At 47.0% G+C, this 14184-nt stretch overlaps 1 protein-coding gene across 1 annotated transcript in view; it reads right to left on the reverse strand.

Moving 5' to 3' along the window:
• slc16a2 (solute carrier family 16 member 2) overlaps window positions 1-14184 on the reverse strand; it is a 46464-nt gene that overhangs the window by 16786 nt on the left and 15494 nt on the right. Inside the window, exons 2-4 of the mRNA XM_054791505.1 lie at window positions 11043-11187; window positions 4619-5105; window positions 644-787 (exon numbers count right to left, since the gene is read on the reverse strand). Of these exons, the coding sequence (XP_054647480.1) occupies window positions 644-787; window positions 4619-5105; window positions 11043-11187 (776 nt within the window). The remainder of the gene's footprint in view (window positions 1-643; window positions 788-4618; window positions 5106-11042; window positions 11188-14184) is intronic.

A 14184-nucleotide genomic window follows, 5' to 3' on the forward strand; every position in this document is an offset into this window, starting at 1 on the left:
TTCTCGTGAAAAGCGACTGACAATCCATTTAATTTTCATTGGGGTTTTTTGTGTCTTTTTTTTGTTTTTTTTTCATGTATTATGTTTGTTTAATTTTACTGTATTTAAAAGCTCTTGACATTCCAATGACAAAGTGTATTGCTTCTGATACTGTATATTTGCATCATTATACCACATATTACATTCATGAAACATGGTCTCCAAATAATGTTGACAATAATATCGTTTATCGACAATCATTTGTAGGACAATTATCTTCCAGCATTCTTTGAGAGAATGCTTTGCAATAAATGTTTTGCTTTCTTCTTGGCACATACTGTATGTCTACGAAATGAATGCAATCTCTCATGGAGTCAATGGAGGAACAATCAAATTGTCGACACGTTTGCACCTAGCGCCACCTTCAGCTTGGTCGTCTTGCCTACACGAGGCTGTTTGGAATTTCAATCACAATATGTGACAAAAATGCCACAGCTAAGTTGATTGTTGTGTTCAGCAAACAACGATGCACCAAAATAAAGTCAATATGTTGGCCTGGTTGGATTGAATGGCTGATCGAGCTATGCAGGTTTAAATTTCAACAGAATGTTGAAAAGCACAAGTGTCAAGTGTTCAAACTCACCACTGTCTCTCATTTCCTAACCTGCATGTAGATCTTCTTCAGGCCGGGAATAAGGTCCCCAATCTTGCCGAAGGTGAGCCGTCCCACCCCCGATGACGCTCCGATGCAAACAAGGAGGACCCATTCTTTCTCCGTCCCCCTGAACTGCTCCTCTACAAAGTTCATCTGACACACAAAAACAAAGACAGATGAAACGAGGACGCTAACTATGTCATGAGACACGCTAACAATGTCATGAGACACGCTAACAATGTCATGCCACCTTCCGGTATGCATTCTCACGTTTCTTGCTCTACCGCAGGGGTCTCAAGCTGGCAGCCCCGCGACACAACATGTAGCAGGAAAGTAAATACGCAAGGGGCGACTGCTGCTGTGGGGAATAATAAACAACTCTAAACACGGAACTTCAGCTACTTTTTACAAACCAGGTAGCACAATGCATGCAGGCCAACATCACGCCCAAATAGGGTTGCTTGTGAGTATCGACATATCCAGCTATCGCGATATTAAACCCCACTATGGATCATCCATACCTTTCACTGTGTATCGTTTTTTAAAAGCCATTATTATTATTAAAGTATACAGTAGCCGCTATAAACTTCAATCAGTCGAGTCAACATTTGACATGTCATCTAGGAGGAGCCCCTCGCCAGAAAGGCAGAAAATTGTGTGGACGTTGCAGAAGGAGCAGATAAACAAACGGCGTATAACGGTGAAGTGAAATGGAAATCTAAAGTGTGGGCTCACTTTGGTTTTTATAGCGTGGACGAAAAGGCACGGTCACGGGAGTGAAATATGCGTGAGTCGCTTCATCATTTCTTGTGTTGATCATTAAGGTTGATCAAGCAAAGGTCTGAACTTTGAGGATTTCACTTATTGCGGGCTATTTTGGGAACCGATCCCCCGCTGTATACACTTAGAATGTATTTATGCATTCATTTATTTGGTTCATCCTATCACCGCATGGAGATAATATCGTTATCATGAGCAATGTATCTCGTATCGTATCACATCGTGAGGTATCCTGAGATTCCCAGCCCTGCTCCCAATACTTGATGCGGCCCAGCCTCACCCAGCAGACTCTACCTCTAGCGGCCCCCAGGTAAGGTGAGTTTGAGACCCCTGGGAGTCCTAATGTATATTGCAAGGTGTGCAGCAGGTGAAAAGGTTGAAATTGTGCCGCCACAAAGCCCGAGTGTTGATCACATAGCAAACTTTTGTAACAGCACAGCAGGAAGACCCAACGTATATAGGTCAGAACACACCCACTCCTCCGCTCCCCGGCTGACCCCTGAATTGGATCCAAAACATGAAACCACCCTCTGAAGTCCTTCCTGAACATGCTGAAGTGTTTGCTGTGCTTTGAGGGTTGGGTATGCATGAATGGCCATAAGATAGTCATGTTTAGGGATACCAGGGGGCCATAAGGGAGAGGTTTCCTGAAGTGGTCGAGCCATTACAAAGGCCGGGGCTGTATTTACATCTGGGTCTGGGCCTGAAACAACAGGTCTTGCGGAGGGAGGCCGGAACTGGAACATCCGACATCTGGATAGAGGGAGGACAAATTCACAGCTTTGCGCTTGAAGTTTTCCATTTCGTCCACATCCTGTAGTTGAACTTAAAGGGCTCGTGACACCAAAACACGTCAATCTTGTTACTGCTGCCATGAAAAATGACATTGAAAGGCATATCCCCTGTCTTAGATGTGTGCTCCAATATTGAAATATTTACAATTTTTTTTTTAATTTTCGCCAGTTCTGGAGGAGGAGGGGCAAGTGACGTCCACGCCAGACCCATTTGTTGTGGTCCAGTTCTGGATGAACTTCTGTCGTTTGTTATGTTTTTGTATATTATGGCCCGTTTGCCATGTAGAAGGCTTTTGCTGGAACACTCGAGGGGATGAAGTTAGCTTGTTCACGTGCCTAAAAGCCACAAAAGCCACTGCCTCGCTGATGGAAATATCCATCCATCCATCCACTTATCCTCACTAGGGCCGCGGGTATGCTGGAGCCTATCCCAGCTGACTTCAGGCGAGAGGCGGGGTACACCCTGGACTGGTGGCCAGCCAATCACAGGGCACATATAGACTAACAACCATTCACACTCACATTCATACCTACGGACAATTTATCTCCAATTAATCTACATGCTTGTTTTTTTTTTGGAATGTGGGAGGAAACCGGAGTACCCACACACGCACGGGAGAACATGCAAACTCCACACAGAGATTTCAACCCAGATCTTCCCCATCTCCTGACTGTGTGGCCAACATGCTAACCACCGTGAAATAAAAACACGTTCAACTGTGGAAAAGTCAAAAAAGTCCATTTTTCGTGTTAACGTGCTTTGTAGCAGCCAGCCTAGTGCTGGCGCTAATGCAGTGCTAATTCCTAGCTAAGCACTACTGTTGTAGCTGTCGCTGCCGGTAAAACATGTCATACTCATCACAACACAACATTAGTGAATTCTTCTGAATACGTCACGTTCTTAGCTGTGCTGGTTTGCATCTGTTGCCAGTGTCACCCATCTTTCTAGCCTATCTTGCAGTCGATCCGTCAGTGTCGTACGGAGCCCCCGAGGGGACATGGGAAAAAAAGATGGGTAAAAAAAATGTGGGTAAAAAAAACTAATGTTTGCAAGATAACGCAAAACTTTTGCATTACCTTGCAAAACTTAGTGACGCTACAGGACACACTTATAGCTAGCCTCCGCATAGCAAAGATCGGGTGGAAACGCATCATTTCATTTCCACCTTCAGCTTTTCCGCATCCCTGACTGCACAGCTGTGGGGCTACAAAGTCAGACTGTAACTTTAGGACCAAGTTTTCACTTCCGTGATGGTTCAGCTCGTGTTTTAAAATAAAATGCTAACAACTGGTCTGGTCAGTGTCGCTGCAAACACATCTCTTTGAGTACTGGCACCTGAAAGGAGATACTTCTCCTAGAAGTAAACATATCAGAAACTCAATCAATGTGCTGCTCTTCGTTTGACGTTTCACCGCAAACATCCGCTCTGAACACTGAAGTACAATGCCATTTTCGTCCTGTTTTTTTTTTTTTTAACCCATCAGTTTTTTTTCTGCATGTCCCCTCGGGGGCTGAGTGCCGTACGGAAGTAAACGGAAGGGCAATGCTCTTAAACAGTGTTGCGTTCTCTTTCAAAACCTTTGCGAGCTCTCGCAAAAGTTCGTCCTTTTTTAACCCAGCAATTTTTTTTGTCCATGTTCCCTCGGAGGCTCCAAAGTTTCAGTAAGTAAATCCATATTTATTTTTTTCACTACATCTATTCTACGAGTCTTAGAATAGTATTATGGGGTTCCATTCCAGGGCTAACTGGTGTTTTACTTTGCGGTGTCTGTGTGACATACAGTACGTGTGCGTTGTATCATAGTTATCACAACACACAAATGGCCAAACCATTTACCTAAAAAGAAAAGGTCCTCATTGCATAAGCATACAGTAAACACTTTGAAAGATTCTCTATTTCTATCTGTATCTCTCTTTTCTACTGTAGTTGATGTAGCATTCGTGGCTTGTGAGTGTAAGGGATAACGTGCATTTACAGCAACAAAGCTAATGTAACCCTCATGACAGGAACATGTCCGATCTTCATTGCTTGTTTACCCCGCACTCATTCATTAGCCGAGGCCCTATAGAAAACTATTATTAGTACAGCACAACATTGACGTCAGTGCTCCATTTCTCCATGTTTTCCCCCAAGTTAGCTATAAACACCATGCTGTGGTTTGTTTTTATGCAGCTCTAAAATGGATTCATTCAACTGCTAAATAATGTATCACTCGCCAGATCATGTTTGAGCATAACTAAAATACGGAGAGTTGTTTGGCACACGATGTGCCCTTTTCACAAATGCAATTGGAGTTGATTCACTGTCGCATATGAAAGAGTGGCGCACAAGTAGCAGTGTGAATTTACAGTAGACGAGGAGGCAGGAGTAAATAGAGCATGGAACGGGCATAAGCTTAATGTTCTTACCAGATGGACATAAGGCACAAAGTAGCCCAGTACGGCTGTAGCCACTCCAAATGCCCACACACGGTAAGTGACGATGCGAAAAACTCGCAGGTTAAAGTACTTTCTGACCCCCGCCAAGGCCTTATTCCACCAGTTCACGCTCTGAGCAGGTGCCCCTGGCTGAATTGGACACTCAGTGGCACCTGGTGGTCCCATGCAAGGTCCGGCAGGTAGCAATGGCTTGAACGTTAGCGCCAGCAAGGCTTGCACGAGCATGAAGAGGCTGAGGATCTGGAAAGTCCTGCTGAGTCCCAGCGGCTCCACCACCTTGTTGAGCAAAACGGGGAGACCCATGGAGAAGAGGCTGGCGCCTGCCGTCACCACCCCATTGGCCAGGCCAAGGCGCTGGCGAAAGTAGTGGCCGAGGATGACCAAAGAAGGCTGGAAAGCGAACGAGGATCCGCAGCCAAACAGCACGCCGTAAGTGAAGTAACGGAGGCTCAGCGAGCTGGAAGACAAAGAACACACAATTACAGATTGACCCAACCGCTACTCTACCGATGACAGAATACTCCAGTGCAACGGCCCAGTTCACGTGTGATTCCATTTCTCATACACCGAGAGAAATGAAAATACGCAAGGGCCACTTGGATGTTTTGTAAAGATATGAGAAGAAGTTAGAAATGTTCCAAGAGAAAACATCTCAGCTTTGTGATGGAAGCCTAGCATCAGCGTGATGGCGCTCTTTGCTCTTTCTTTCCCCAACTTTTGCTGTTTTTTGTTTTTATTTAAATCTTCCAAATATTTCAACTTTCTTGTTAAATCATCTTTGTAATTTGTTCTTTTTTTACATAATTACACCCAGTTTTTTAATTTTTACTTATTATATTATGACTTTTAATGTGTTGTTAATGTTTTTCTTTAATATTTCAGTGAAAATGACATTCTTTCTCATATTACAAGTTTATTCTCGTAAAATTGTTATACACTTTTTTTATTTTCCAATTATTTCAACTTTTGTTCATTTTCTTCTCTTAATTATGACTTATTCCCATCATATTTTGCTACTACTTTATGAATATAGTATGAGTATACACTCAAACCTGTCTTAGCGGCCACCTTTATAGAACGGCCACCTGCCTATAGCAGCCACTAAAAAATCCCCTGCAGCAAATTTACATGTTATAGACCCTGTGTATAGCAGTCACCTGTCCAACGCGGCCAGCGGCCACCCATTTTGTCTCCCTTGGTCAATATCTGACCGCATATAGCGGCCAAATTACCAACTCAAGTAGAAGCTTCATGCGCGAAAAAGTTTTGTTTTTTAATCAATGAAGCCGTCGTGTGTAGACTTTAATTACTGAGTCCTAGCTCAGTCACAATCATTCACAAGATCCACACAAACTGTCAGTTGTTCCACATAAAAAAGCCATCTTCTTTTGAGCTTGCTATTTCCTGGTCAAACATGTAACTTTAAGAGCATTTGCACCAAAACATTACCGCAAAGTAGGCTGGGAACAGGACGTGCTCCCAGCGACGCTACAATAAAAAAAACATACGCTAGCATGCATGCGGCAGCGGGAGCAAAACTGAGTTCGGTTGTACTTAATTGAAGTATTTTAGAATGTACTCACGTTATTTTTGATCAATCCTCATCTACAAATCCATCAAAGTCCTCATCTTCTGTATTCGACACAAACAAAGCCGTCTTCTTTTCCGTTCGCTACTAGTCTGTTAACTTGTCAGTGTTATTCAGCTCCGAAGCAAAGAAGGAAACTTCTCCTGTTGCTTCTGCCAACTTTATTTATTGAACGCGGCCACCAGACAGCAGCTCAGAACACACACACATCTCTCAGCATCGTCTCTCCTTCCTGCTTGCCCACAAGGCAAAGGTTAAACAAGCCCCACTACATAGCTGTCCAGCCAATGCCTGTAAGAAATGACACCGTTTATTTCCTGGTGTGCACTGGTCAATACTGTAATGCCGCTTGTTGTGGGGAAGGAGAGACTCACGTCGCCGATGCACTTTAATGGCTTTATTAACAGCGGAGAACACTACAGGACTTTACATCCACGCCAACATAAACACACTTCCCAACTCTCTCCAAACTCACAGCTAGCACTGAGCCTAGCTCTCCTGTTTGGGACGGCCACCGTCACTTCCCGTCACTTCCTGATGAACTAAAGCTGTAATGACACTCTGCCGTATAAAAAGTTCCATTCCATTCCATTTTCCTCCGCTTATCCGGGTCCGGGTCGCGGGGGCAGCAGTCTCAGTAGGGAAGCCCAGACTTCCTGGTCCCCGACCACCTCCTCCAGCTCCACCGGGAGGACACCAAGGCGTTCCCAGGCCAGCTGTGAGACATAATCCCTCCAGCGTGTCCTAGGTCTTCCCCGGGGCCTTCTCCCGGCTGGGCATGCCCGAAACACCTCACCAGGGAGGCGTCCGGGAGGCATCCGGACTAGATGCCCGAGCCACCTCAGCTGGCTCCTCTTGATGTGAAGGAGCAGCGGCTCTACTCTGAGCTCCTCTCGGATAACCGAGCTCCTCACCCTGTCTCTTAGGGTGAGTCCCGCTACCCTACAAAGAAAACTCATTTCAGCCGCTTGTATCCGCGATCTCGTTCTTTCGGTCATGACCCAAAGCTCATGACCATAGGTGAGGGTGGGAACATAGATCGAACAGTAAATTGAGAGCTTTGCCTTCCGGCTCAGCTCTCTCTTCACCACGACGGACCGGTACAGCACCCGCATTACTGCAGACGCTGCGCTGATCCGCCTATCGACCTCACGTTCCAACCTTCCCTCACTCGTGAACAAGACCCCGAGATACTTGAACTCCTCCACCTGGGCAGGACCTCATTCCCTACCCGGAGGGAGCAATCCACCCTTTTCCGACTGAGAACCATGGCCTCGGATTTGGAGGTGCTGAGTCTCATCCCAGAAGCTTCACACTCAGATGCAAACCGTCCCAGTAAACGCTGCAGGTCACAGCCCGATGAGGCCATCAGGACCACATCAACTGCAAATAGCAGAGATGAGATCCTAGTGCCTCCGAACTGGACTCCCTCGACACCTTGGCTGCGCCTAGAAATTCTGTCCATGAAAATTATAAACAGAATCGGTGACAAAGGACAGCTTTGGCGGAGGCCAACGTTCACCGGAAACAGGCTTGACTTACTACTGGCAATGCGAACCAGGCTCCTGCTCCGGTTGTACAAGGACTGAATGGCACGTAGTAGCGCACCACCAATCCCATACTCCCGGAGCACCCCCAACGGGACACCGCGAGGGACACGGTCGAATGCCTTTTCCAGGTCCACAAAGCACATGTAGACCGGTTGGGCAAACTCCCAAGTACCCTCCAGGACCCTTGCAAGGGTGTAGAGCTGTCCAGTGTTCCACGACCAGGACGAAAACCACATTGCACCTCCTGTAGCCGAGGTTCGATTAACGGTCGTACCCTTCTCTCCAGCACCCTGGAATAGACTTTCCCAGGGTGGCTGAGGAGTGTGATCCCCCTATAGTTGGAACACACCCTCCGGTCACCCTTCTTGAAAAGGGGGACCACCACCCCAGTCTGCCAATCCAGAGGTACTGTTCCCGACTTCCACGCAATGTTGAAGAGACGTGTCAGCCAAGACAGTCCCGCAACATCCAGAGCCTTGAGGAATTCCGGGCGAAACTCGTCCACCCCCAGAGCTTTGCCACTGGGGAGCATTTTGACTACCCCAGATACCTCAGCCACGGTGATGGAACTGTCCGCGTTCGTATCCTCAGTCTCTGCTTCCTCTATGGAAGGTATGTCAGTGGGATTGAGAAGGGCCTCAAAGTATTCCTTCCACTGCCCAACTATATCCTCAGTCGAGGTCAGCAGGCCCCGTCCCCACTGTAAACAGTGTGGACCGGGCACTGCTTCCCCTTTCTGAGGCGCCGGACAGTTTGCCAGAACCTCTTCGAGGCCGACCGAAAGTCGTGTTCCATGGCCTCACCGAACTCCTCCCACACCCGAGTTTTTGCCTCGACCACCGCCGAAGCCGCGTGCCGCTTGGCCTGCCGGTACCCGTCAGCTGCTTCAGGAGTCCCACAAGCCATCCATGCTCGATAGGACTCCTTCTTCAGCTTGACGGCAGCCCTGACCTCTGGTGTCCACCATCGGGTTCAGGGCTTGCCGCCACGACTGGCACCGACCACCTTGCGGCCGCAGCTCCGATCGGCTGCCTCAGCAATGGAGGCACGGAATAGAGCCCATTCGGACTCAATATCCTCGTCCTCCCCTGGGATGCAGGAGAAGCTCTGCCGGTGGTGAGAGCTGAAGACTCGACGAACAGGAGACTCTGCCAAACGTTCTCAGCACACCCTCACTACACGTTTGGGTCTCCCGGGTCTGTCCGGCATCCTCCCCCGCCATCTAATCCAACTCATCACCAGGTGGTGATCAGTTGACAGCTCAGCCCCTCTCTTTACCTGTGTGTCCAAAACATGTGGACGCAGGTCTGATGATACGACTACAAAGTCGATCATAGACCTGCGGCCTAGGGTGTCCTGGTGCCATGTGCACTTATGGACATCCTTATGTTGGAACATGGTGTTTGTGATGGACAAACTGTGGTTCGCACAGAAGTCCAACAACATCACACCGCACGGGTTCAGATCGGGGAGGCCGTTCCTCCCAATCACGCCCCTCCAGGTCACACTGTCATTGCCCACATGGGCGTTGAAGTCTCCCAGTAAAACGACAAGAGTCACCAGTTGGGGTGCTCTCCAGCACCCCTCTGATGGACTCCAGGAAGGCTGGGTACTCTGAACTGCCGTTTGGCGCGTACGCACAAACGACAGTCAGGACCCTTTCCCCAACCCGAAAGCGTAGGGAAATGAGCCTCTCGTTCACCGGGGATGACTCCAACACAGAGGCACCGAGCTGGGGGGCTATTAATAAGCCCACACCAGCTCGCCGCCTCTCCCCTGCAGCAACTCCAGAGTAGAACAAGGTCCAGACCCTCTCGAGGAGTTTGGATCCAGAACCCAAACTGTGGGTCGAGGTGAGTCCGACTATATCTAGTCGGAATGTCTCAACCTCCCCCACAAGTTCAGGCTCCTTCCCCGCCAGAGAAGTGACGTTCCATGTCCCAAGAACCAGATTTGGCCGCCGAAGACCAGGTCGCCTAGGTGCCCGCCCTCGACCGCCACCCAAAACGCAATGCACCGGACCCTTATGCTTGCCCCCGCAGGTGGTGGGTCTACGGGGGCGAGATCCCGTGTGGCTTCTTCGGGCTGAGCCCGGCCGGGTCCCACGGGTGAAAGCCCGACCACCAGATGCTCGCCTGCGAGCCCCTCCCCCAGGCCTGGCTCCAGGGTGAGGCCCCGGTATCCCACTTCCGGGCGAGGTGCGGTCTCTCCTCGTGTGTTTGTTCATACGGGTCTTCTGAATCACTCTTGGTCTGGCCCGTCACCCAGGACCTGTTTGCCTTGGGAGACCCTACCCCACCCTACCCGACCCTCAATTATCGTACAGTTTTGCGTGTCACAAGCGAAATGAGGTGATTTGATGAAGGAAGAGCAATATAAAACTCCAACCAAGTCACAAGTATTCTACACACAATCAAGCTGTATTTCCTGTCTTGCACGTGTTCAGTGTGCATGTGACCATCCACCGAGTCGATCACTGTTGTTATTGAGAATGCCTCAGGCCACTAGCGAAAGGTAACGCTTGGACTGGGACTACTTTCTGGGGGCTAGAGACCTCCTGTCTCCACAAACAAGCTTCTCCAGTGGCGTTTCCACAGCGAGGGGTTCTGATGAGCCCAGAATACGTCCTTGCCCCTCATAAGTCCTGATAATATTATATAACTATGCTTCTGTCCTGGGGGGGGGGTCTGTTTCAACTGTCTTCCCCCTCTGCAGAAAAAATATGATAACAGACAAATTTGTCGTGAAGCAGTTTATTTCTTCCCGCCACCAATGCTCACAGCCCGGATATAAACCCAGAAAACCTTGTTGGAGGTTTCGTAGGCGGAATAGGCGTGTCCCGTTATGTACCTGTACATTCATGAGCTGCCTCTTTTTAGCTGTTTTTATATCTTTAGAATGAATACAAAAGAGAGACCAAAAAAGTCCTTTTTCCTTTAAATGTTCATTTATCCATGCAATTAGTCATTTCTAATTATTTCATTTCACATTGTTTTCTGCATGTAAAACTCATTATTCTCTATAAAATGTATTTTTTCGTTTATACTTTTGGCCGTTTTCCTTTGGTTTTCGCACATTTTGTTTTTTGTCAAAGGAATAATGAAACCCGAGGCACCTTAATGAAACCTTTGTGCACTAAAACATGTCAAACTAAGAATCCAGTACGAGTCAAGTCAGGTCACCAGATAAAAGGTTGGTACTTTAGTTAACCAATCACTGACCAACAGCTCTTGACGCTGCGACACTCGCTGCTTACTTTGCAAAAGATGTACTCAGCAGTCCAATGAACGCCAGCACCGCCCCGCTGACGGCGGTTTTCCGACAGCCAAAGTGGTCAGTGAACATGCTGACCACAGGTGAACAGAAGAAGATCATCCCCATGGCCAGCGCCCCGACCCAGGCTGCACAGGAAGAGAGAACAGATGCATGAGATCACCTGAAGCCAACCGCGGCAGTGGCACATTTACACAACAATGAATCAAAGCACGAGTGTGACAGGAGGTGAGATGTGTAAACATTGCAAGAGTTCCCTTCCTTCGTGGAAACAATGAGATGGAAATGAGAAGCTGAACAAAAAAAAGCTTGGATTTTGTCTTATTTGAAACCGGGCTGAAGAATGTTTTTGAATGTTTGATCTTGGAATCACAGAGGCTGGAGAAGATAATAGGGTTGGGGTGTACCTTGCTCCCCAAAAACTCATGATGCTGTGGAGAATATTTTTCGGAGTTTTCTGCCAACCGAAGGGGTGCCCATTACGTCGATCGCAATTGAAAGTAGTGTGGGTCAATCACGTGTCACCCACGTCATAAACATCACTTTGTCAGCTGACAGCAAACTCCCCTCCTGATTCGCTGTTGTGCCTCTGCGGCAAAGTAAGCGGCGAACAGACGCCTCCAGTGATACAGAAATGCAGCGTTCATCTTTATTATTCCGACTACAGTTGTCCCTCGCTACATCGCTTCCTCACTATTTGTGGTTGACTGTCATATTATTAGTCAAAAATATTGAAAGACAGATTATATGTCGTATTCTGGTCACTAGGCATCAGAAATGTTAGATTATATCACTACTGAGCCAGAAGAGCCTAGCTGACACGCCACGGCTGAGATCGAGTGGGGAAAAAGTTCTCCTCTCATTCCATGTGGAAGTGGTTGTTTTTGTCTTTGTTATCCTTCTTCCCCACTCCCTTTGAAACACTTTCTTAAGTTTAGCTTAAGTAAATTGGAGAGGCTAACTCGTTAGCTCGGTAGCTTGCTATGCGAGCAGCGCCCGTCTGTTATGTACCTGCAGAGATCCCGTAGCCTGAACAGTGTGATGTAAAGAAAGAATAACAGCATTGTAAATGTGACTATGGGTGTGTTATTTCATGTCTGCAGGGCTCTAATAATGTTAAACCCTGTATTTAGAAAGTGCTAAACAGGTTTTCTATGCTTATTCAGCTTATTAGTATTGAATCCTACTTAGCAGAAATTCACTTATTGCAGTCAGCTCCAGAACCAATTAACCACGCTAAGCGAGGGATGACTGTACAGATAAACTAGCTGAGCGGTAAGACACATCTTTAACAAAAGTTTTCCGTTCACTCGTCACGGCCGGTTATGTACAAAATAGTGAACAGTCTCATGGCTCTGCTTAGCGTCCTGAACTCCACTATGGAAATGTGTGTTTTCGACACTTTTCCTTGTGAAACTATTACAGTATATCACGATGAACTGGAACATTTAAAAGTAGCTCACAGGCTGCAAAAGTGGGAGCACCTCTGATCCATTAACTGTCTTCCCATAGGGACTAATAATCATTTTGCTTTTGGACATAGCTTAGCATGTTTGAAAACGTCTTTTTGTCAAGCTGCTGCGCCTCTTTTACCATTTGTAAAAAACAAAAAACAAGAAAGAAAGAATAGGATTCCGTGCGATAGCTTGTATTGTATGTAATCGCGTCAGAAACACTAAGATTTCTCGTTGCGGTTAAGTAGGCTACATAAGAAAATGATTTCTCATTGCGGTCAAGTACAGTACATTAGAAAATGATTTCTCATTGCGGTTAAGTACATTAGAAAATGGCCAATGTGGTGAAATGTTCACACATGGACAGCATGCACCCTGACACGCAAACAAATGACCATCTGCCTCCGGCTACCTGGGGAGCAAAGGTAGCTGTGATATCAAACTGAGCCTCGAGGCCATGCAAGTCCAAGCACCCCAGAGGGGTGAGAGCAAAAAGGCCAAATTAAACCACTCTCATTGGTTGTGTCTCAAACATTCCGTCAGTGTCACGTTATGCAACCACCTTTTTTGGTTTACTGCTAATTCATCAGCACATTACGAGCCTAAATCTTCAATCTTGTTGTTCTTGATAAAACAAAAACATAAGTTATTGAATTCGTCCTGGCGGCCGGTTGGCCATCACCCAAACAATCATCGATCAAACTAGGTGCTCATTCATGCAGTACTTCCACCGCTCTGCAGGGGGCAACATGATGCGAAGCAGCGGTAAATTGAGGGGAAAAGGACGACTCTCATTGAAATAAAGTAGAGTACATACAGTGGAACCTCGGTTGGCGTATTGTGTTTTTTTGGTTAACGTCAAAAATGTACACCACGATTTTGCCTTGCGTGCATTCTCTGGTCGGCGTACAGTACCACGTGTCCTGCTGTTAATACACTGCGTGAGTCCATCTGTATTCTTCTTCTTTTTTAATCAGAAAACATGCTACCTCATTTGAATACAACAATAATTCCGTTTGGGTTCAAGGATTATCTTGTCAGTGACGATACTAAGAGGAGAACAGCGATACACAAAGTCTGCAGCTAAAAAATGTGCGATACGGCCACCACAACATCAACTTCATCTGGCTCTACAACACCCACAAAGAAAGGTAATCTACGTGATTGTGTCCTTTAGCTAGCTGTTTCCATGTGTGCTAACAGTGTCATTACTACCTAATGTATATGTCTTCTTGCTAAAATGTGCAGCAAAAGTTGTCCTTAGCTAACTTACTGGCTTGTCAAATGAGCCAAACGGTAACTAGAAAGGTCATATTTGCTAACATGAATGCTAACGTATCTTATTAAAGTCACGTTAAGTGTAAAATACGCGTAAGATTAACATGACACGGGGCGGTCGCCAGTTTCTAGGTATACCACGCTATGAAAAAGTCACGGATTCAGAACCACAAAATTTGTCCCTCATACCTTTCTGCGGTGTGAGAGAAAGAGGAAGTCCAGCGCAGCCGTTACGTGGAACTACTTTGTCACATCCCTCGTGGTTGAAACTGGCCTTGGATGTGTGGAAACCACAGCCGCTGGCTGCCTCGGTAGCACTGAGCGGCGCCGGTATGGCCGCGCTGTTGTCGCCGTCGTCGGTCGACATATTACTCGCATGAAGGGTCACCAAAT

This window comes from Dunckerocampus dactyliophorus, chromosome 11 (assembly GCF_027744805.1).
Source record: "Dunckerocampus dactyliophorus isolate RoL2022-P2 chromosome 11, RoL_Ddac_1.1, whole genome shotgun sequence".
Lineage (NCBI taxonomy): Eukaryota > Metazoa > Chordata > Actinopteri > Syngnathiformes > Syngnathidae > Dunckerocampus > Dunckerocampus dactyliophorus.